Raw genomic sequence first — 23,308 nt, forward strand, 5'->3', positions numbered from 1 at the left:
TGAATGCCAGGGGTCTACTGAACAGTTTGATGCCCTATATGCATAGATTTACTAAACTATGCGGAGTACAGGGGCACCCAAATGAAAATAGTGCATATGAGTTTTCACGAATGACGCTCCGGCTCGTGCAGTTTTTTGCACCCGGTGTGTGTATTATGTGCCATAAGAACCCCTAACAGTACAGAAACCCTAGAAAACCATACATTTTCTGAAAGTACACATTCTGACAAAACAAAAATGGGTAAATACATCTTTCTACTGCAAACTACCAAACTACAAAGCTACGCTAAACAGAACGGTTTTTATGACATTTCTGAAAATCGTCACAAAGCTTGCATTTTACCTCATTATGTACCCCCACAATTTGTAACGTATAAACATAAAACACTCTAAATATGAATGCCAGGGGTCTACTGAACAGTTTGATGCCCTATATGCATAGATTTACTAAACTATGCGGAGTACAGGGGCACCCAAATGAAAATAGTGCATATGAGTTTTCACGAATGACGCTCCGGCTTGTGCAGTTTTTGCACCCAGTGTGTATTATGTGCCATAAGAACCTCTAACAGTACAGAGACCCTAGAAAACCATACATTTTCTGAAAGTACACATTCTGACAAAACAAAAATGGGTAAATACATCTTTCTACTGCAAACTACCAAACTACAAAGCTATGCTAAACAGAACGGTTTTTATAACATTTCTGAAAATCGTCACAAAGCTTGCATTTTGCCCCATTATGTACCCCACATTTCATAACGTACCAACCTAAAACACCCTAAATATGAATGCCAGGGGTCTACTGAACAGTTTGATGCCCAATATGCATAGATTTACTAAACTATGTGGGGCACAGAGGAAGCCAAATTGAAATACAGCAGACAAAATGTCCATGTGCTAGACAAGTAACAAAGAACAATATGAAATGCAGTAAAATCGCTAAAATCCCCCCCCCAAAAAACTAAAATCAATGTTTTTTTTTTCCTAGTGACATCTGCAATAGAATCACAGTTTGAGTATTCTGGCTTGGGCAAATTAGGTTTACAGACAAAGTAAAGCAAACAACAACTATGCATAACTAAAAAAGGCAATAAAATGGCACCAAAATCACAGAAAATGTAATAAAAACACCAAAATAATACACAAAATGTATTGCGCAGTGCGGTTAGCGAATACGCTATACGCAATGGCAATAAAACATTTTTTTTTAGGCAAGAATAAAAACGATGCGATAAAAAAAAAAAAAAATTACAAAAGTGAGTGAGTGAGTAAGTGAGTGTGTACACATGGCAAAATGTGTTTTGTGTGCATGTGTGTGTGTGTGTGCAAGTAACTGAGTGTAATAAGTGCTATGAATGTGTGAAAATGTATGTGTGTGTGTGTAAGTGTGAGTATAAGTGTGTATTAGTGTAATATGTGTGTGTATGTGTGTTTGTGTGTGTAAGTAGCACATACCTGGGGTCCATGGAGCTGCAGATCGCTGGAATCGCTGGAGATCAGACGCAGGCAGAAGATGCAGCCACAGCAGCAGAAACGGTGAGTAACAGGAAGCAGGGGGGCGGAGGGGGGCGCGCAGGAAGGAAGGGAGAGAGGAGAAAAAGTCGGAAACGTAGAATATACGCAGAGAACAAGCGAAAGGTAAATAAAACGTAGCTCCTACGTGCTGGGCATTCAACGCCTTTTTATAGCAGCACGTAGGAGCTACGTGCTTGGCGCCCAAAGGGTTAAGAGTGGTGTGAATGACTTTTTTAAGCATAATATCCAAGTTAGTATAGGTATCAGTATATATATATATATATATATATATATAGTTTTTTTTCAACCCAAACTATGTAACTATTTAACTATATTACTGTAGACTTAGGGGCCGATTCATTAAAACACGAGTTCAAATCCCGAATGAGAAAGATTCGGATTGGATACGATAATTTCTGAAGATCGCAAATATCACGAAAATGCTTATTAAAAAATCGTATTAGTCACGATAATATCGTATTGGCGATCCAAAAGTCACAAAATTTTCGTACCGAATGATTGTAAACAGCGGAGAACCTTTCTGAATTTTTCGCGTAAGCATCCGAAAAAGTTGCGCAAGGGCGAAAAAAAAATGCCGAAAATACGCTCGGAGCGTTCGTGTCTTAATAAATCTCCCCCTTAGTAAGGCCATTTATTGAAATTGAACTTTCTGGCTAAGCCAATTTACAAACACTTTGTAGTGAAAGAGGACCCATATCCCATGCCCTTACCTTTTCCTCTGTAACTGTAACCATCATTCCAGACAGAAGAAAAGACTTCAGAGCTAGCAGATCTCTCACCTCATGCTTTCTATTATATCCAGTGTCAATGACATCAAGCCAAGGCACTTCACTGGTCTTATAGGCACCTGTAGATTGGAGTAAAAATATGTATATAAATCTAAAGTACCAAGGCATTTATTACCTGTGGCACACATAATTGTGAGTAAATCTAATTAAAACATAAGTCCAAATATGTGTCTGCACTCTGATACCAAATTCCAAAAAATGGGTGCTATTGACCAAAAAGTATAGATACTTTTGAAAAAGGGTCAGCACACCAGTATATGAAAATAATGCTAATTTATTTCACTGCATTACCCAATGTTTCGGTCCCCTTCGGGACCTTTATCAAAGATAAAGCATTCTTATTTATTAGCTCGGAGAAAATATCAAACAATGTGGTACCCCAAATCAAAAATTAAGTTTTATTCAAACTGCAGTAGGCTGATCAGAGACAGCTGCTGAATGGGATGGGTTGCCCTGATGAAAAACCCTGTGTGCCATATAGTGAATAATGTACCCCCTATTGTAAAATATAGGGATAAAATCACAAGGCCGATGCCAGAATGCTTACAGGTCATGGAACTCCGAGGTGACTTCTAATATCCTCATATTTTACAACAGGGGGTACTTTCTTTATTATAATGTACAAGTTTTAGTGAGTCATCTGACAAGTTATATCACTAATCTCCGATTATAACTGATGACATCACTAAGCACAGTTAATAAGGCTGTACAGTTTCACTTCTCACTTTTCTATACTAATCCTCCTAGATCTATCGGCTGCGTTTGATACGGTTGACCACTCCCTCCTGATGCAAATTCTGCATTCGATTGGTCTCCGTAGTCAGTCTGCATCCTGGATCTCTTCTTATCTCTCTAACCGTTCATTCACTGTCTCCTTTGCTAACAAAACCTCATCTCCAGTTCCTCTTAATGTGGGGGTACCCCAAGGCTCTGTACTTGGGCCATTGTTGTTCTCCCTTTACACGCTGTCTTTGGGAGATCTTATCCGTTCATTTGGCTTTAAATATCATCCCTTCCTTAACAGTTGAAACTGAGACTCAAATCTCTAACTGCCTCCTAGCTATCTCTAACTGGATTCGGCAATTCGGCACGTTGTTTGGGGGTGATTTTTGACTCCTGTCTCTCCTTCTGACCATATTAACACCACTGTAAAAACCTGTCCGTTTTTCTTGCGCAATATTGCCAAAATCTGTCCCTTTCTTTCTACTGCAACAGCTAGGCTGCTAATGCATGCCTATCCCGTCTTGACTACTGTAACCTGCTACTAACCAGCCTCCCTAACTCCCATCTTTCCCCCTACAGTCTATACTAAATACTGCTGCCAGAATTCTCCTCCTCTCATCCAGGAGAGTTCAGGCCCTTCCTCTGCTAAAGTCCTTATCGTGGCTTCCTATTTAACAAAGAATATTCTATAAACTCCTTCTCTTAACCTTAAAAGCCCTCCATTCCTCTGCTCCTCACTACATCCCTTCCCTTGTGTCTCCGTACGTTCCTGGCTGACTCCTTAGTTCCTCACAGAGCAATCGTTTGGTTGCGCCCCCCACCACTACTGCTGTTTCCCACCTTAAACCTTTCTGCCTTGCTGCCCCTTACATTTGGAATGCCCTCCCTGATTTCCTCCGGAGAGAATCCTCCCCCAGTCTTTTTAAAACCAAACTTAAAGACTACCTTTTGGAGCACTCACCCAGCACCTGACCAGGGAACTAGCACTTATATTGTAATGTCACCCACTGTGACCTACAGCACTTATATTTGCCTATTTGTGTCTGTAAGTTACCCTCCCATCTAGATTGTAAGCTCTACGGGGCAGGGACCTCCATCTTCTTGTGTTTTTGACTCTTCTCTTATTGCAACTGTATCTTTTATTTATTTGTGTTTATTGTAATACTTTGTATTTATCTATTATGTTAATACCCCCTGTTTGTATTAATGTATTCTACTGTACAGTGCTGTGTACATAAGTAGCGCTTTATAAATAAAGATATACATACATTCATACATACAGTTTGGTCCCATAGGGAAATTACCAAACTGTATATTATATACAGTATGTACAATACACAGGTAATGCAACCCTAACTACTAATATCCTCATATTTTACAACAGGGGGTGCGTTGTTCCCTATATATTTACATAAAATGTGCATTTTTTTACAATTAACAGATAAAATGCCTAAAAATCTTAATAGTCACACAGTCACAGTCTTGTGTATGTACACAGAACCCTAAATGTTTCAGCTTGTATTGTCAGAATGTATTTGGTGGGGATTCATAAAAGTGCAGACCTGATGGCCAGTGGGGATGTTGAAACCAGGACTGTAGAGGGCACAGTGTGGCTCAAACTGATCTGCACCTTCTATATAGATTTGCAAAGAGGTTCACCTTCTACAGGGCCAGAGCTGCTGGGCCCAGTAACCTGCGTGCATATATACAGTAGCATACACTGTATGCATATACTTTGTATTTCAAGGTTCCAGGCACCTGTATGAAATGGAGTCTGAGGAAGAAGAGAGCTCAGTGTCCCTGGTGGATGTTTCACAGTTTTCGAGAATATTGGCACAGCTGTCTGAATACAAATACACACAAAACACAAAAATACAATTGCATCATCAGCACAAAGGAAACTCAATGATTTCTTAAAAGCTTTTTTAAATGAAAAAGAGTCTTCCACCAAACAATTTTTTGTATAATGAAAGAAAATGTAATTCTAAGCAGCATTAACTGCACATATTTTAAATTATTTGTAGCTGTAATTAAATTAAAAGGAGTATTTGTTTATCCCTTTCTGTTCTCTGGCTCTGGCAGGGTTGCTGAACTGAGTTGTCCTCTAGGTCCATTAACCTTCTCTTGCTTTGTGTGACACAAGTTATAGAACTGAGCACAGATGCATCAGGATACACTTCCTGCATCAGGAAGGCCATTATATTTAACCACTCATCATTAAACTGAGAATTACATAAGAATTCACTAAAATAAGGGCTAGGTTTTTTTTTTTATTTAATTCTACTTTTTTCACCTTCCTAAATTCCTACCCCTTCCTAAAGCCTAAATAACCTTAAACCCGGAAACATGTGCTACATTGTTGGTAGTCTTATTAGTTTCCTCCTCAGCAGGGAAATAATGGTACAGTTTCGAAATTATCAACAGAGAGTGCCAAACAACAACTAGAGTTGCTTTAAATTTATTTATACTAGATATACCATGACCTGGATGAATGAAAATCTTCATAGACAACAACTAGAGACCATTTTGTTTATAATAAAATCTATAACAAACTTAAAGTTAATATAAAGATCAGCATTCCCTTTAAACCATCATATGGGTAGGAGATCTTTGCGCATGAAAAATACTTTTAAGGAATTTACTTGAACGTGTTCCACCTCTTTGCTGGTCTCTTGCTCAATGAATTCATAGGACACATAATAATTGTATGTAATTATAGGATATTCCCCTGGATCTTGAGCTTCTAAAAAATTTGTTGGATTGGGAATTCCTCGTAGTTTCCCAATGTTTACTAGCACCATTGCTGATTTCTCAAGAGCTCCTGTAATAAAATCAGATTTTTTATCTTTTACAATATTTATCCAGGTATCCAGTTATAACTAATACATTATATTATTAGGCAAAACACTGAAGGGTATAGCCGGGATCATAGGTGGCTCTAAGCTAATACCAGGATTTAAAGGGGTTTATCACCATAACCACCTCCCTAATGCTGTAAATGTACTGTCAACTGCTAAACCTTGGATGCTGTGATTGTATAGGAGTTACTGTATATTATATTTATACACACACACACACATATATATATATATATATATATATATATATATATATATATATATATATATATATATATATATCAATCCAAATGGTGTCCGCACTCCAAAGCTCAATATTCTGCGGGGTGCTAGCCAAAATTATGTCTGTATAGAAAATAATCATCTGTGGCCAGCACACCCTTCAATGTTTCATCAAAAAATTTTTATTTTAAATATATTGTTAAAACCAAAAGGTTTTAACAATATATTTAAAATAAAAATTTTTTGATGAAACATTGAAGGGTGTGCTGGCCACAGATGATTATTTTATATATATATATATATATATATATATCAAAAAAGTGTCAGCACTCACAGGATTTAAATGATTTGAAAAAAGGTAAATTTTATTACTTTCGTCAGGAAGCAGAGAAAAGACAGTTGCTCTTGTACCCAGGTATAATCATTGTTAGTGGTGTGCACCAACTCGCTATATTATATATATATATATATATATATAAATATATATATATATATATTTATATATATATATATATATATATATATATATAGATAGAGAGAGAGAGAGAGAGAGAGAGAGAGAGAGAGAGAGAGAGAGAGAGAGTGAGAGAGAGCGCAAAAATGGAAGAATGCCGCACTCAGAGGGCTTAGTGTAGAAAAATAGAGTAGTTTATTCAAACAAAAATCTAACGTTTCGGCTGGAACACTAGGTTTTTGTTTGAATAAACTACTCTATTTTTCTACACTAAGCCCTGTGAGTGCGGCATTCTTCCATTTTTGCTCTCTAAACTACAGCTCTAATACTGCACCCAGGCGATCTGTGTTGCTTGGACATATATATATATATATATATATATATATTTATATTTATATTAACCTCTTAGTTAGTCAGTGACTTTAGGGAGGCACATGGGACATAACTGTTTAGTTAGTTTGTGAGCATGCAGGTCAGATTCAAATGCAAACTAACTGAACAGTTATTTCCACTCAAGTCACTGATTGGCTACTGACTGCTAGCAGCTTAGAGAGCTGTAAAGGAGGAAGTAGAGTTCTGGCCATTATGTTAGGCATCCATTCACTCCAGCCTTTATAGATAACATTTTTGCCTAACTAACTATATTACAAATATTTTTTATCCATTTTACCCAGTTTTATTTTATAGGCTGCTACAAAGCCATTTGCTAAATGCTATGCTAGCTAATGCTAGTTCATATACACTGGGGAACAAAACATTTTGTGCCTACTCTAGCTTTAATCCCTAGACCTCTAGGAGTGTCCATATAAGATCCTATGGGTTTGCAGGCTCACCTTTTTGGTTTAATAGTCCACTGAACTGATGTCTCTCATCAGGCAATATAGGAACATCATCAAGTGCAAACAATAAAGGGAGGCTGTCTATAGTAAATCCTCGGTAAGCAGGAATAAAAGTTAGGGGGTTTCCCTGCAAGACGAGAATACGGAGATGCTGCAAGCTGCACAGATTGGGGACCAGGTCAAAAATATCTGTGAGGTCATTGAAACTTAAGTCAAGTGAAACTAAGTTTGGCCTGCAACGAGAGACATTTGTGAGGAGATTAAAACGGTAATAAAATACAAATGCCATTTCTCTCATTTCACTGATACCAAACATATGCATATTCATATCCATTCAGTGCTAATGCCAAAATGCAGCCATTGCCCGTTAATACAGCAAAACCCACAAATGTCACAAGATAAATGCATGTGAACACCTCATACTATAACACAGGTCTTCTTAAAATGAGGAGACAAAACTACAGACACACTGCGCCATTTGTTTCTAGAGCATTCATACACTAATAAACAGCAAGAATACCATACTCCATAGGCTCACATGCTGGCTGGCTTAAAAAAAAGGAAAGATACAATCACTGGGGGGTGCCAAAATATTAGGCAGTGATTGTAATCACTTACCTTATACCCTGGCTGGTGCTCTAGTTAGTTTAGAGGAAAACCAGCCTGGGGTAGCAGCGAGAGAGCCATCCTCTTCTTTTTTTCTGTCTTCGTGCCGTTTGAGCATGAGCAGTACAGTGAAAAGCCAAACTTTAACATGAAAGTCGGCATTTTCACCCTACTGCACATGCACCAGCCGCAGAATTTGGAAGAAAGAAGACAGACGGAAGAGGATCAGACTGTGCGGTTTTCTCCTAACAGAAGCAGGAGCCCAGAGTACAGTATAAGGTAAGCGATTACAATCACTGCCTAACATTTTGGCACCCCCCAGTGATTGTACCTTTTCTTTTGCTTCCAGCCAAGTTGCTACTAACAGAAGTAAACAAGTACAGGCATCAAGGTGACTGAATCTTGCACCCTAAGGCCTATGGCACATGGGGCTTTTTATCCGCAGCTCTCAAAACACCTCAAATCCCCTTTCATTATGTCCTGAATGAAAGCATGCTATAAATGATATAGGTGACAGGAGGACAATGCCAGGGCACTGTTGGCAGCAGTAAATATGGTTGGTGTGCCTTAGGCCTGTCATTTTTGGCTTACTGTGCTGTGATGCAACGCACCTTTTGCTAATTATTATTAATTAATGTGGCATGTAGCAGGATGAATTTAATAGTGAAAACTCACGAATCCAAAAGGGTGAAGACACACAGAGTTACTAGCAGCAGCTACTTGTCATGGCTACTAAAATAGACAATGCTGATCATTTGCTGATAACTGTCTCTTTGTGTGTGTTGAGGCAATTTGGCAGGATATTTACTAGCGTCTTGTAGCCGAGAAAAAAGTAGCTGCTACTAGTAGCTCCATGTCTTCACCCTAAGGGCTCTGGCACACGGGGAGATTAGTTGCCCGCGGCAAAACTCCCTGTTCGCGGGCGACTAATCTCCCCGAGTTGCCTTCCCCTGCCATCCCATCGGCGACAATGTAAGTCGCCAGTGGGATGGCAGACGCGAAATCGCGCCGCCGCGTGTGCCATCCCGCCGGCGACTTACATGTTCGCCGGTGGGATGGCAGGGGAAGGCAACTCGGGGAGATTAGTCGCCCGCGAACAGGGAGTTTTGCCACGGGCGACTAATCTCCCCATGTGCCAGAGCCCTAAAGGTTACAAGATTGCTTTGATAAATTTCTAAACAGAATTTCCAGCAATTTAACTAATTAAAAGGTACCTAATATCCTGGGTACCCTTCTGCAAACATTTATTATTTGCATTTATATATTTGCAGCTAGAGAACCATTCCTGCTTTACACATATGCTGCAGTGTATCTCCACTTACCAGAACTCTTCAGTAAAATATTTGCTCTCAGAAGGATGCTGAATCCTGTTGTAGGCAAGACCCAGATGCTGCAACTTAGGAGGTGGGTTTACAGTGAGATCCTTCAAGGTTGAAATTTGATTTGATCCAAGCTCCAGCACCTAATTTAGCACCAAAGATCAAAGAACCTGTTATAGAGGTTGTCCCATTCACTGCCTATGATTAAGTGCCCATGCGCACGAAATGCGTCAGGCATGATGCTTTTAAGGAAATAAATAAAGACTGAGGTTTTAGACACTATGGCTGTCTGGCGTGCTGATTAAAAATCTGCGTTTCGTTTGAGTTGTCCCATTCACTGACAATTTCACAGTGCAATTAATAAAAAATAAAAAATCTAAATATCTTCTCAACTACCTTTAAAGTCTGTGGGAGGCTGGAGGATGATGCATTTGTAATTTTATTAGCGCTTAAAACTAGTTCTTCTAAGTTAATGAAATTAAGCAGCTGTTCATCCACACTGGTCACCTGCAGTATAAAGAGAGAGGTAACATATAGAGACCAATTTATCAACATTCTTATTTTTGTGGTTTTAGATGTTTTTGAAACCATGAAAAAAAAATTTCTCTAAAACCACGAATGCCAAGTGATTTATTAAAACAGCCTTTCAAAAAAAGCACAAACAAAAAAAATGCAAAAAGCACTAATTTTTTGTTTTGTCACACAAATTAAATCATCAAAAAAAACCTGAAAACCTCTAAAAGCACAAAGCCAAACAGGATTAGCCAACTGAAAAAAATATTGGCTTCTACATGACCCTGACAGCTTTTAAATGATGTCTTTTTACTTTTGGATTTGCAGTTTTGATGCATAATAAATGGAAAAAAATCACATTTTGCACAAAAAATATGAATTGTAAAAAATACATGCCCCCCATAAACCTCAATAAGTGATATTGCAGCTTCAAACAAAGGCACAAATATAAAAGCATTGCTATATAGGGCAACTAAGCCCATAATGGAAAAACCCAGTACCTTTTAGACAGATGATTACTTGTATAAGATTGCATTGTATAAAATCTGTGGGTATAACATAAGCAGAAACTCTGTTAAAGGCCATCTGCTCCTCTCCCCGCACCATGGTTACTCTCAAAAATGTCCTTACTTTTGTATCTGCTATAAATTTTACACAGGGGGGTTAGCAGGTGTCTTGCACGTCATACCTCTCTGAGCATACAGGAGCAATCACAGTTGAAGTGGATATGGTGAGTTCTTACAAAAGTGGATCTAAAGTTGCATAAAATTGCACCTGTCAACTTGCTGTGCAACTTTTGACAGTAACAGGTGGTGCAGGGAGGGTTTCATTCTCCTTTGAGACTAAATTTAATTAAAGGATGGAGAATTAAAACCTGCCCTAAAGAGGTTACCTCCCAGAGTTCCCTAGTGTTTTGCGCCTACACAAGAACATAATTCCCACTAAAACCATTATTGACTCGGCATGGTGTATATCTGCGTTTGAAGTGATGCATTCGCACTAATAGATTAAGGATATGTTACAGCAGATGCTATTTTGTTGACACCCTGGTATTATGCTGGAATTTGAGGAGAAAAAATATTTACACATATTGCAACATCCACTAACCTCTTTATCTACCACTCTGAGAGATCGGAAGTGAGAATAGATTAGCTGGTTGGTAATGAGTTCAGGAGATTGCACTGCTAGCTGCCTAAGCTGTTGTGCCTCACAGCTCCAGCTATCCTCTAGCCCCCATGGGGACCTGCTGCAGGTTAGGAGTTCTTGCAGCATATCCAAAGTCTCTTCTTCTGGATCTTCATTTTCCCAGTAGGTGTCTGAATATAAACTTTTACCAGATTCCAAACTGGACTTGTTCTGTAAAAAAATAATTGTATGCAAATCCAGACTAACAATGGTGGAAACCCTTGCACAAACCTAACCTGTACGTAGCACAAAAATGTTAACACAAGCCTGTATCCTTCAGAAATAAAATGAATAAATGTTGTTCACCTGTTGGTACTACTCCAGTTGTAGCAATGACAGAAAAGGGAATAAGAAGTTGATTACACTTGGAGGGATAAAATATCACAGTATATAGGGTTGGTTTCTATTACCATTTCCCCTAGGCATATAGTACAATGTAAAAAGAATCCCTGGCCCATTGCTACAAAAGTGAGGCATCAGACACATTTACTTTGCCTAATCAAGTAATATAGTTGCTCCTACTGTGTTGCATAACGGTGGAGAAATATAGAGGAAAATGTTTAGTGCACACACACCCTCTAGCGATTTAAATAAAATAAATAGCTTAGGCCCTGGTCACATTTCCTCTGCTTTTCTCCATCTGCAGTTTTCAGTGAAGTGGACCGGGCTCTTATATGCATTGCCCTGTAGCTGCATTGACAATCATAGCTGCCGCCTGGAGATAGGCCCGAAAATGTTTTTGGTCGAATCTTTGTTTCCACTCTGCTCTGTATAGCTGCATGCAGGCGGAACCTGTGATTGTCGATGCAGCTACAGAGCTATGCGTATTAGAGCAGGTCTGCCTGACTAAAAACTGTGTGACTGGAACCATATTAATGAAAATAAACCATGCACAAAAAAGGGACTATTCTGGACAACACATTTTGTTCATAGTACTTTGCCTCTCTCTTCTGTGCCCTGGTCATTCTATTAAAAGAAAGTAGCAGAAGCCAGCTGATTAAAGAAAATCCTCAAAACTATTTTAAAATTGTGCTCAGGGTGCTCTTTTTTGTTTGTTTATTTTCATTTTTATTAACATTCTAACAAAAATTCAGTTGTTGATCAAATATTAATTAAAAATATTCAATACAAAGTAAGATATATATACAAAAGTAAGATATATATATATATATATATATATATATATTCTATACTTTAGTCATGTATAGAAGTCTAAATAAAGGATACAATATTGGTATTTCACAGTTGCAGGTATACGGTGGGTAGTAGTTACAGTGGTAAAGGATAGATATCAATCCAAGTTTCCCAAATCAAATATTCCATTTTTTTAGGGACGCCTCTGGCCTTATAAGTAAGTTTTATTACTGGTAACAAGCACAGGTTAATCCAGTGGGAAGTAGTAGATGTGGTAGGCCTGAGCAATTGTAGTGTTACATCCTTCTTAGTGTAAAACAACTCTGCGTAATACTGCTCAGGGCACTATTCTAAACACTTTTGCAATTTACATTTTTTTTAATAGATTAGCTGTTTTATACTGCTAATATGAATTTGAATTAACGGTTACCACTGCTGGTTATTAGTGGACTGATATTTAATTTAGTAAGAAAAATAAAGTACTGCAATATCGTTCTTTTTAGAAGTGACCAGAGAAAAATCAGATGACTCCTCTTTGCTCATGAGTCATTTCCTAAGCAGAGCAATATCACAAGACTTTTCTTTTTGTCACTTACTTGAAAAGTTGGTTATGTTGTTTAAAAATGCATTATACAGCAATTAAAAAAACTGCATATATCTTAAAAACTAGAAAAAAAGGGTCCTCCAGTCAAAAAAACAATTTGCAATGATTAAAAATGTATTTTAAAAAATTATTTAAAATTTGCAGTGGTTTTGAAGTTATGGGTAAATATAATTGTCATTGAAAATGTATCCCTTTCCGTTTTCTGGTTCTGACTCTTGAAAGAATGTGACATGAGTGAGATCTCCCCTAGTTCTTTTAATCAGCTGGCTTGCAACATTGTTTCAGGAGTCAGAGCAAGAAGTGCAGAATGTAAGCCGTCAGACATACTGCTTTCAATAGCTATTACATTTCCAAATAACTGTAAAACCACTGACATTTGCTACTAATATATAGGAAGACTGATTAGAATGACATTTTAAGTTACTATACAAACAATAGTATTTTGGTGGAGGTCCCATTTCTTGTAAATTGCAGAAGTGCTTGAATGACAGCTCAGGGCAATGTTACACTTAATTTTCTTTTGAAGGTTTACATTTCCTTTAACAGAACTGTATAGAAGCATGGCAGATTATACGTCTGTTATACTGGGCCAAGTGACAGAAGCAGTGCCACAGGTACGACAGATTCTGCTTTTGCATGCAGCCATGTTTACAAATATGTTTAAAGTGTTGTTTCACAAGGAAAGCTATTCTTGTATTGCCAATGAAGCCGATAATTACCCGACTCCCTTTTGTGCCACATGGGAAGGAACCGAGGCAGAGAGATCTGAGCTGTTCATTCAGCGCAGCAGTTCCAGTGATGGCGGCCATGCTGGGGTCGTGCCTTAGCTCAGTGCTACACTTCCATGGTTCCTGTGCCCAGATTTCCCGGCAATTACAGAAAACACGCGTGTAACTCAGGAGCGAGTAGGCCGCGTTGCCAGGAGACGGCGTCCGTTGCTAAGGAGTTACGGTAATTTCGTAACGCTGAGAGTTGCATTGTTCTTTCTAGTTACACAGCCGCTACTAGGCAATGTGGCTGTAATGGAAGTGAGGAGAACAACAGCAAACAGGAATAAATAGGCAGGAAGTTTACCTGCTGTGCCATCAGGGAAAGGCTATGTCTATTCAGCCTGTCTATGGAGCCCTGGAAGAAAACCAGGGTAGGGTTACCAGATTATTTAAAAATTCAGGGACATGTCTAAAAAATGCTAGAGTGAGGAAAGGACCTGGTAGTAATTCCACCAGGTGAGGCCATGAATGCAATTGGCTTGGATCAAGCATATTGGACACTAAACTTTACTGATACCATGTGCATTGGCAAACCAGAGGTGATGCCATCTTCATACTATACATTGCATATTCCCTGTAATATACAGGGAGAAAAAATGGTTAGTACACTTTGCACATGGTAAATGAGCCTGCAGGTCCGGATTTGTGGAAAGGCCACAAAGGCCCAGGCCTAGGGCAGCATGCCACCCCGCCACAACAAAAATCTTGAAATTTTGCTCCCATACAGAGAAATGGGGACCTCTCCCTACTGCTCCGTACGCGGGTCTTGCTGTTCGTGGGGGGGCGGCGGCCTCGGGGTGCCCGGATTAGAAATCCGGTGCTGTGCGCCCGTCTTCTGTCTCATATTTTACTCGCACATGTTTACGCACTCTCTTCCTTTCTCTGTCTCAGGACCAGGTTCAGACTGCCAATCTGCAAATGCCAGAAGGGCAGCTGTATAGTGTCATAGATAGTCACTATTTATTTGGTTTCTGTGTACTTGAAATGCCAGGGCATATTTTGGATCTCAGGGCAGACCTGCCTGTCTTATAACTGTCTTATAAGGAGAGTATGTAAACGGAAACATTTCCGTCTGTCTATGTGCTTCAAAAACCTACTTCTATCTGTAGGGGATCAGAGAACCCTGTCCCCTGTTTCTCAGTCTGTGACATCATCAAGCCTAGATACAGACAGGGGAGGGACCCGATTGGCTGGATGCCCCAGTGCACTTCTGGGAGGATGTGTGCTTAAGTTTGGAGCCAAAAATCAAGGGGTAGGCCCAGCAGTTGATAAAGGGAGCCCCTGTTTTTTTGCCAGTTGTTGGAAGAGAGATATAGAGTGAGCAGCCAGTACAGAGTCTGCTTGGTTGCCAGAGCTTACAAAGTCTTCTGTGGAATCTCTGAGTGTCCCCTGGTGTGAACTGGTATTACTCGTTTGCCTGCTACATGGGAGCAACCACCTTTTCCAAGGGAAGGTACTCTGGGGCAGGTAGCACTACCTGGGTGGACTTAAGAGCTCTTGGGAAGGGACTGAACTGATTTAAGGGTTGGGGTCTATCCGGATCCAAGTTGGGACTGGGCACCTACAGAGACTGTGCCAGGAGTGGATAGACTGCACAAGTTCCTCAGGACAGGAAACTCGGTTATCCCTAAGCTGTTTTACATTCTATTTCAACAGTTATATAAAGTTTGATATTGCTGCAAAACTGTGTGTGATTATTTCCTAGTGGAAATTCCCTTGAGGTGTGTTCCTCAGTGTCCACTAGGTGGAGGTACTGCGCTATAATCCCAGTATCTTTATAACTCAAAGAGAATGAAAATCTTCTGCTAAAACAAGTAAACAGTCCCACAGAAGTGAGTGTGCCAAGAAAGGCTTACACATCCATGAAATTTAAAAAAGGTCACTGGTTGGGGATCATTGTGCTAGATTATATGCATGTTTGTCAATTAAATCCCAATGTGGGTCTTTGTGTTTCTGATCTGCTAGAAAATGCCACTTTCATTGAACTATAACAAAGATGTTTAAATGCTTATGAGCTGCAAATGACTGCAGATGCAAAAAAACCCCCCAAAAACTATAATAATTATATATATATATATATATATATATCCTGTTTTACAGCACAGTGTAATATGTCAGTCCATGTACAAATACAGGATCATCGTTGTATTTGGATATTTAGCAAGTATTTGTGTAAAGCAAAGACAATATTGGTTTTGGGACAAAGGGGAATAGGACACACAGTTCCACTTGTTGTTTGCCTAATGGAGTAAATTTTTAGTATGTTACGTTTAGTATGTTATATAATGTCCTAGTCCTAGCAACTTTGCCATTGATCTTTATTATTGAATTTGTAATTTTTTTAAAAATAGTTTTAGAATTGTTTTTGTTGTTTGCTTTCTTTTCTTTTTAGCTTCCAGATGGGGGCCACTGACCCTGGCAGACAAAAAACTATTGCTTTGTGAGGCTACAGTTTTATTGTCTTTGCTACTTTTTATTTTTCATCTCCCTATTCAGTCGGTTGCGTTGGGGGGCAAGGTACAGGAGCTGCCTCAGGGTGGCCAAGGGGCCAGGAACACCCCTGGGTAAACCACCCCTTTATAGCCAAGACCGTGCCTTGCTAGCCTGGGAACATCCATTTGCAGTTAAGCATGTGAATTTGACTGGAATATTTGCACATGAACATGGCTTAAAGGGCAAATAATGGCCAAATGACTTTACTGAATAACTGTTTAAAGATCAAAGTCTATGCAGCTAATGATCTATTTACTGACTGACAATATACACACATGTAGCTCTATGTTAGACAGTAACACAAACTACCTTCAGCTGTATCATATAACGCGTGTGAAATATAAGCCTTTGAGAGCAGAGAATTTTCAAGCATAACCCAAAAGTATAAATCCAGCTAAAATGTATTAAATGAGAAGCTGAATATACATTGAAAGATCTGCTCCTTTGGGGAGGTTGGCAAATGAGTGGCTCTTTCCCCAATATTCCCACCTCGAGGTGGGCAAAATCAGATTGATGCGATTGTTTGGCCCAAACAGGGATACAGGCAAGGACCACATTAACCAGCTGATGCAGTTATTGTTTTTACACTGGCAGATTAATGACTATTCTGGGCTTTGTGTTCAACAGAATCTTGCTAGGACACTCTTGGGACCTGAAGCATTAACATTGGCTACTTTGTTAGATATTCTTTGTTTGCTCACTGTAGAACCAATACCTAGTCAACCAAAGTCTTTCCATTGACTGACATAGTCTGCTTCTGCACTATGTAGTTTTTATCTGGAGCATTCTTTATTGATTGCCCTTTGCCCTATAATGATCCCACTTTGTGCCATTACCCTAAGTCCTACAGGCCTTTCTCACAGATGAAATGTTATTCCTTTATGCAACCTTCTGGGTAGAGTGCCAAAAATACTGATAGTGTGAGTTACATGCAACTAAGTGAAAGTGTGGTAACAAATTAATAATGTGAATATAAAAAGCTGCAAAACTGCTTAGATTCCCTGCTTGCTCACCCTATGGGGTTTCTTTAATGACTTGCCTGCTATAATATTTCTGTGTCACACAAATGTTAGGGAAATTATTAATAAATAAAACGTCACCAAACAAAGCAAATTTTGTAAACCTTTAATCACATTATTTCTTTTAAGATTTCGGAAGCGTTCCAAGGAAAAATATAGGTGACAAAGGGCAGCAATTGCACAGTCCCTTTTAAATGAGCATTGTTTCTGTAGGGTAAGATTGGGCATTGCAAACACTTTTTTCAAACCAATTCTGTAGAAAACTACATCAGAAGATGCAAAATTTGTATTGCTTTATTTTTTTGCCGGTGGACATTAAAATCATGCACTGAACATTTAAATGAAACATTTTTTGAATGTGTGTGGGTATATATTATATATACACAAACACACATATACATAGAAGGTGTGCCGAAATACAAGTTTAAAAAAAAAAAAAAAAGTAAAGGAGGTAACAGGTAAAATGGGAATCCCATTAAAGCACAGTTGTTTACACAGAAAACAAAAATAATTCATAAAAAACAATTCAAAGTATTGCCACAATATTTATGCTGTTGATCTGCCAGTCAAGTTCTAAATAAAGCTTCTTCCAATGAATGTTTAACAACCATATGTATATCGGAGCAACAGACATTAAATCTCACACCATAACTGTCCTGTCACCAGTTTTCATGCATTGGGAAAGTCTGAGATTCCAGCCCTTCACAGACCAAATGGTAAAGACTCCACCAAAACCCCTTTATGATTAGGCTTTGTATTGCTGGTTGTGCTTCCACAAAAGCATTTGCATTTCCTTCATTTTTTTCCCCAGGCCTTTTGTAAGCATGATAAAAGTCTCAAAAGTAATTGCATTTCTTCATAAACTTGCATTATAATATGAAAAGAATCCCATTCTATATACATTGCTAGATACAAAAACACTGACAAAAATAATTAACACTTGGGGGGGAAAACAGTGTAAATTATAACAGCTTTAAATGGACTTGCACATACATGATGCAAGCTGCAACCCCAGCTACGCACCTGGCTGCTGCCCTCCATATTCTACTGGACTCCCAGCATTCCACAGGCAGGCTATTGGGGGATTCTGGGAGTTGCAGGTCAACAGAACCTGCATTCCCTTTGTTTATGCAAGCAACTGGATTCAGCAATTTGATGGTCCATTAAAAAAAATTACAATCTACAACAAGTTTTTTTTGTATTTCCATCCCCTCTACCCTCAATGCACTGACTTGCTTAACTTTATATACTAAAGTTTTTTGTTGTCGTTATTCATAGAAAATGGGTTTAAAAATGAACATTCAACATTTGTAAGAAAAACAGTTGATAAATTAGGGGCACTTACCCACTTACCTCTGTGGCTGCCCTACACACAGTAACTGGTGTTATTGATCCTTGTGGGTCTGTACCCATAGGAACAAAATATGCAGGAAAAAAAATTTAGAGGTTTTTCTTCCAGGTTTAGCATTTATCTCTATCTCCATGGGTACAGACTTACAGGGATAAAAAAGGGTCATTAATGACATACAATTTACCAAAAGAATGCTCATTTGTCATATTGTAACCAATGCTGTCATTGGGTGAAAACAGACCAAACGTCAGGGGGTCTAAATGCACAAGCTCACCTGTCACTGCCATTAATGGTAAAGTTCACCTTTAACTTCTGGCATGATGTATTAAGTGATAATCTGAGACAATTTGCAACCGGTCCTTCCAGCCTATCTGGTTTTTAGGGTTCAATTTACCACAGCAACCAGTCAGTGGTGTGTAGTGTTAGATTAATAGTAAATGATCTAAATAACAAGATAAGTAATAAAAAGAAAAAGATAATAATACTGTATACTGTAGCCTGACGTAGTAAATTGATAAAAAAAAAAAAAAAGTCCAACTGAAAATTTGCTAAGAATAGGACATTCCAAAGTAAACTTAAAGGTGAACTAATCCTTTAAAGTTATTAAATCATAAATTCTGTGTTTAAAGCAGATGGTGCGCTGATGGGCACCTCTGCTAAAAAAAACCCACTCGTGAGGGTTCTAGTTCCATAAAATTAGTGACAGTGACTGGCAAAGAATGTGGCAGTAAAAAAACAACCCTTTGTCTGTCACTGTGTCTCAGCGTTCAACAAGCCTGTTTGCCATAGGTTTTAAAGTATAACAACAAATTACCACACACTCTATGGACAATGACAGACAGGCACCTGTGATTTTAGTAGCTCAGGAGGAAAGCCAAAATGCCCAAAAGTAAATTCTATGGTAATCTACTGAAAACATTATGCAACGCCCACATTTCCAAGTGGCACTGCTGCGTGCACCAGCGCTTAACGTGACTGCCATAGAAATAAATTCTTTGTGTTGGTGCTCATGGTTTTAGTAACACCAGCACCTGAAGTCACCCCCTGTGCCAGTAATTAAGGGCTTGTACTTATGAGTGTTTCACCCTGTGTATTCCTGTGGTGTGTTCCACCTCAAGGAAGTGCAGGAAGAAATGCAATTCAGTCTTTCAAATGTGCCCATACTCACACAGGTGCGTGTAAGCACCAAACACAGGTGAAATTTAGAATGTTACATTCCACCTGCGTTTGGCGCTTACATGCGCCTGTGTGAGTTTGGGCACATTTGAAAGACTGAATAACATTTCGCCCTGCACTTCCCTGTGGTGGAACGCAGGTGTGTTCTATTGCAGGAAAACACAGGGTAAAATGCCAATGAGTACAAGCCCTAACAGAAATTGCACCTGAACAGAAGAACCCAGAACAGAAATAAAGGGCAGCAGTCCGTTGTGTAACCTTTGTGCATCCCTTTCAACTTGATTTAATTATAACATAATAGGAGGAAAGAATAATGAAGATCTGATAATATGGATAAAAAAAATGGCAGAATCCTTTAGAAGAATGCACCTTTACATCACAATTACTTACAAGCAGTAGTCCAAATTCTTTTCTAAACTCTTACGCCCCTGTTGCTTAACTTTAGATCTCCAGATAATGCTAGACTATAATGGCTAGTATTCTCCAACACATAACAGACAGTAATGGCATTGTAGGTGTTGCAGATCTGCAATATCTGTAGGCCCAATGTTAACAAACGGGGTTCAGAAACCGGTCTTAGGTCAGTCTTGCTCCTCTTGTTTCTAATGTCCAAATGTGATGCTCTGAGAGACACAAAGCCTTTATGCATCCATTGCAACAAAAGATAGCGATGTCAACTAACCTTATGTCATGAAAGTGATAATGATCCAGTCCTGGAATTTAGTTCAAGCTAATTCCTATAAATATACAACATGAGTGGATCATTATGATGCCAATGACATGGGCTTAGTTGATATCATTTGACATGATAAATGGCTTTTTTAGCTCTTTCCACTAAACCAACTGTACTGCTGCTCACTGCAGGCTTCATTATCAGAAACTGTAATGTACAAAGCATCTTAAATATAGTTCAGCTAAAAAAAAAAAATATCATCCAAATTCGGAATATTATAGAACATTCCCTTTAGCTGCCTTCCTCCCCCATCCTAGATCCAGCAGGAGAGATTGCATTACTTTAATAGAATAACTACATGTGGATATTAGTCTCTTTCTCCTTCCCTGACATGAGAGGGGTTAAGCAGAAACAAAACTGCAGAGACCTGAGTAAATAACACAGCTTTTATCAGCAGGTGGAAGGTTGAGCTGGGACACTGTTCTTATTCAGTAGAACACTTGCCCAGATATCTTAACTCCTTCACTGCCTCAGGAGCCTGCAAAAACAATGAAAAAAAATCAAAGTGACAAATGTAAAGGTTACTGAGAGCAGAAGAAAATCCTGACTTTTTCATAGAAATGTAATTCCCTTTATTTTATTTCTGTAATTTAGAATTAGATCAAGCTTATATATATCGAGGTTATTTGTGCTGAAAATATCTGGGTTTTTCTTTCTGCCTTTCACAAAGGTGACGCTTTGCAGCTCCAGAAGAATTGAGAATTCCCTGAAAGCCATGAACTTGTCTGAAGGCTGGACATGCCACTTGTATCCGACAAGGGTGGAGTGTTAGAGGTGGCATTCCTGGAGCAGTGGAACAACACAAGCCCTTCTCCAACACACATGAGAATCCCTCTGCAGCATGTTCATTACTTATGTCTCTCCTCCACCTTTACTGTCCTTGCTAACAGCCTGCTTGGCTTGCTCAGGCAGCCTCATTGGATCTGTCAGGATTGATGTAGTTGTACTCAGCTGACGAAGTGTATGCAACACCACTACAAAAGGAAGAGAAATGCAGTTTGCCATTATGTTTACTGCACTGAATTCATGGTACCACACAGTATTTTAATAAAAATAAATAAATAATTTGTGAAGCTAGGATTATGGAAGAGGAGTCCCAATGCAAGTTTAGAAATCTGGGGACCCCATTTGAAAATAAAAAAATAAATAAAACCATGTAAATCAGGTATGTCCAAGCACCTCACGGGGTGGGGGCCCAGACGGCAGGGTCTGCTGTACCTTACTTCTCCCTCCCTGGCCCCTCTCCTATCTTAAATATAGTGGCATGGTCAGGGCTGGGAGGTGTGCAAAGGTCAGGGCTGGGAGGTGTGCCAAGGTCAGGGCTGGGAGGTGTGCCAAGGTCAGGGCTGGGAGGTGTGCCAAGGTCAGGGCTGGGAGGTGTGCCAAGGTCAGGGCTGAGAGAAGAAGGACTGGTCGCACCAGGCCCTCTTAATAGATTTTTATGCAGGGGGGCCCAGTGCAAATAAGTTACGCCATTGGGCAAGACATATAGCTGAACAGCAGATGGAGCAGTGCACACACGGCATACCTGAATTAAATGCAAATGTCTAACAATTATTGTACTGTTTATGTAACGGAGCCGCACACACAAACATATGCAGTCGGGGAGCTTACCCCATTTATTATGACCACCTTGATCACCCTGTGTGGCTCCGTTACAGAAACAGTTCGATTGAGGATAAGGACCTGCCAGTCCTGCGGAAGGCTTGCACCACTATTGCAGTGAGTATAGCAGCGACAGGTGTGCGGCTTTAACAAGTGTGTTTGTAACAATTATTGTACAGCAATCATAGTTAATCTGTACCTTTCTGAAGGCCCAGGAAATATTCTCTAGAATACTGCAGCTCGAGGGTATGTTCTGATATATGAGGGTACATAGGGGGGACCGTTGGATCTAGAGCAAGTATAGGTTACTTACTGGGCCTCAAAGCACGGAGAGAACAGTGCATATCCAGCCACTCCTTGGTAGAGCTGCACATCTCCTCTAAGCTCGCTGTGGACACCATGTCGTTGAAGGACTCAAACAATGGTTTAATGATTATGCTGAACTGTATTACCAAATCAAGTTAAGGGAAAAGCACACAGTACATGAACATGCAGTGTATATGTTTGTATCTATGCATGCACACTGAAAATGTTAAAAAAGGCAAATTTAAAGGCCAACTTAAATAAATCCTTCAAAATATTCCAGCTTAACGTGTTTATTCTTCCTATGACATCCCTATCCTGTCTCCTTGAACCTTCATGATGTTTGCAGATGCAGCCAATGTCAGGAAGAAATCCAATATTTCATCTCTCTCTCTTACATATTTACAGAGTAGTATGCATTAGATTTTTAACTAGTCACAAATTCAGCTTATCCGTCGAACCACATTCATACACGAGCAAGCCTGACCAAAATAACACAAATAAAAAAAGTATATTCAGATCTTTACTGTTTGCACTGTAAGAATTGTTAGCAATATGAAGGAAAGTTATGCTAATTATAATGCAGAGCTACATGAAGTGCTGAAAGCTGTCTCCAGGACACATCAATACAGTATCACTTTAAGTGGGCAGATTTTGGAGAAGCCAAATTGAGTTATCGCCCTTTATACCATCATCACCCTCACTTACTGCTAAGGAAACTTTCTTTAAAAATGTATATTGTATCTATTTAGTTACAGGGCATGTTGAACATGGGTTTCCCTCTAATTCATTCTCAGCTATTTGTGCAAAAAAAATTATTTTGTGCACACATTTTAAACTTAAGTGGGCATTTTTTAAAACAGTGTGCTCTGGTCCAGGCCCGGATTTGTGGCGAGGCCACAAAGGCCTGGGCCTATGGCTGGGGACGGGACGCGCTGAAGTTTTCTGTCCCCAGTGCTCCACATGTAAGCTAAAAGGCCCCCATTAGAGGGAACATTGCCTCCAAGAGGGCTTAAAACAAAAAAAAAAAAGTTTGACAAGCATACACTAAGGTAACTGGGAAAATTATTTACA

At 39.2% G+C, this 23,308-nt stretch overlaps 2 protein-coding genes across 3 annotated transcripts in view; both read right to left on the minus strand.

The window, feature by feature from the left end:
* Positions 1–13,701, minus strand: part of lrrc43 (leucine rich repeat containing 43) — a 29,655-nt gene extending 15,954 nt beyond the window's left edge. The window contains exons 1-8 of one of the 2 annotated variants that reach the window (XM_012968965.3): positions 13,504–13,701; positions 10,969–11,217; positions 9,745–9,855; positions 9,352–9,491; positions 7,418–7,656; positions 5,708–5,871; positions 4,809–4,893; positions 2,250–2,386 (exon numbers count right to left, since the gene is read on the minus strand). In XM_012968965.3, coding sequence (XP_012824419.2) covers positions 2,250–2,386; positions 4,809–4,893; positions 5,708–5,871; positions 7,418–7,656; positions 9,352–9,491; positions 9,745–9,855; positions 10,969–11,217; positions 13,504–13,593 — 1,215 coding nt within the window. In that variant the 5' untranslated portion in view covers positions 13,594–13,701. Of the gene's footprint in view, positions 1–2,249; positions 2,387–4,808; positions 4,894–5,692; positions 5,872–7,417; positions 7,657–9,351; positions 9,492–9,744; positions 9,856–10,968; positions 11,218–13,503 lie in introns of both variants that reach the window. The other variant, XM_002937704.5, reaches the window with a different exon arrangement.
* A 7,173-nt stretch (positions 13,702–20,874) lies between these two features.
* mlxip (MLX interacting protein) overlaps positions 20,875–23,308 on the minus strand; it is a 58,570-nt gene continuing 56,136 nt past the window's right edge. The window contains 2 exon segments of the mRNA NM_001097213.1: positions 20,875–21,300; positions 22,245–22,374. Coding sequence (NP_001090682.1) covers positions 21,179–21,300; positions 22,245–22,374 — 252 coding nt within the window. The 3' untranslated portion in view covers positions 20,875–21,178.

The sequence above is a fragment of the Xenopus tropicalis genome, chromosome 1 (genome assembly GCF_000004195.4).
Source record: "Xenopus tropicalis strain Nigerian chromosome 1, UCB_Xtro_10.0, whole genome shotgun sequence".
NCBI lineage: Eukaryota > Metazoa > Chordata > Amphibia > Anura > Pipidae > Xenopus > Xenopus tropicalis.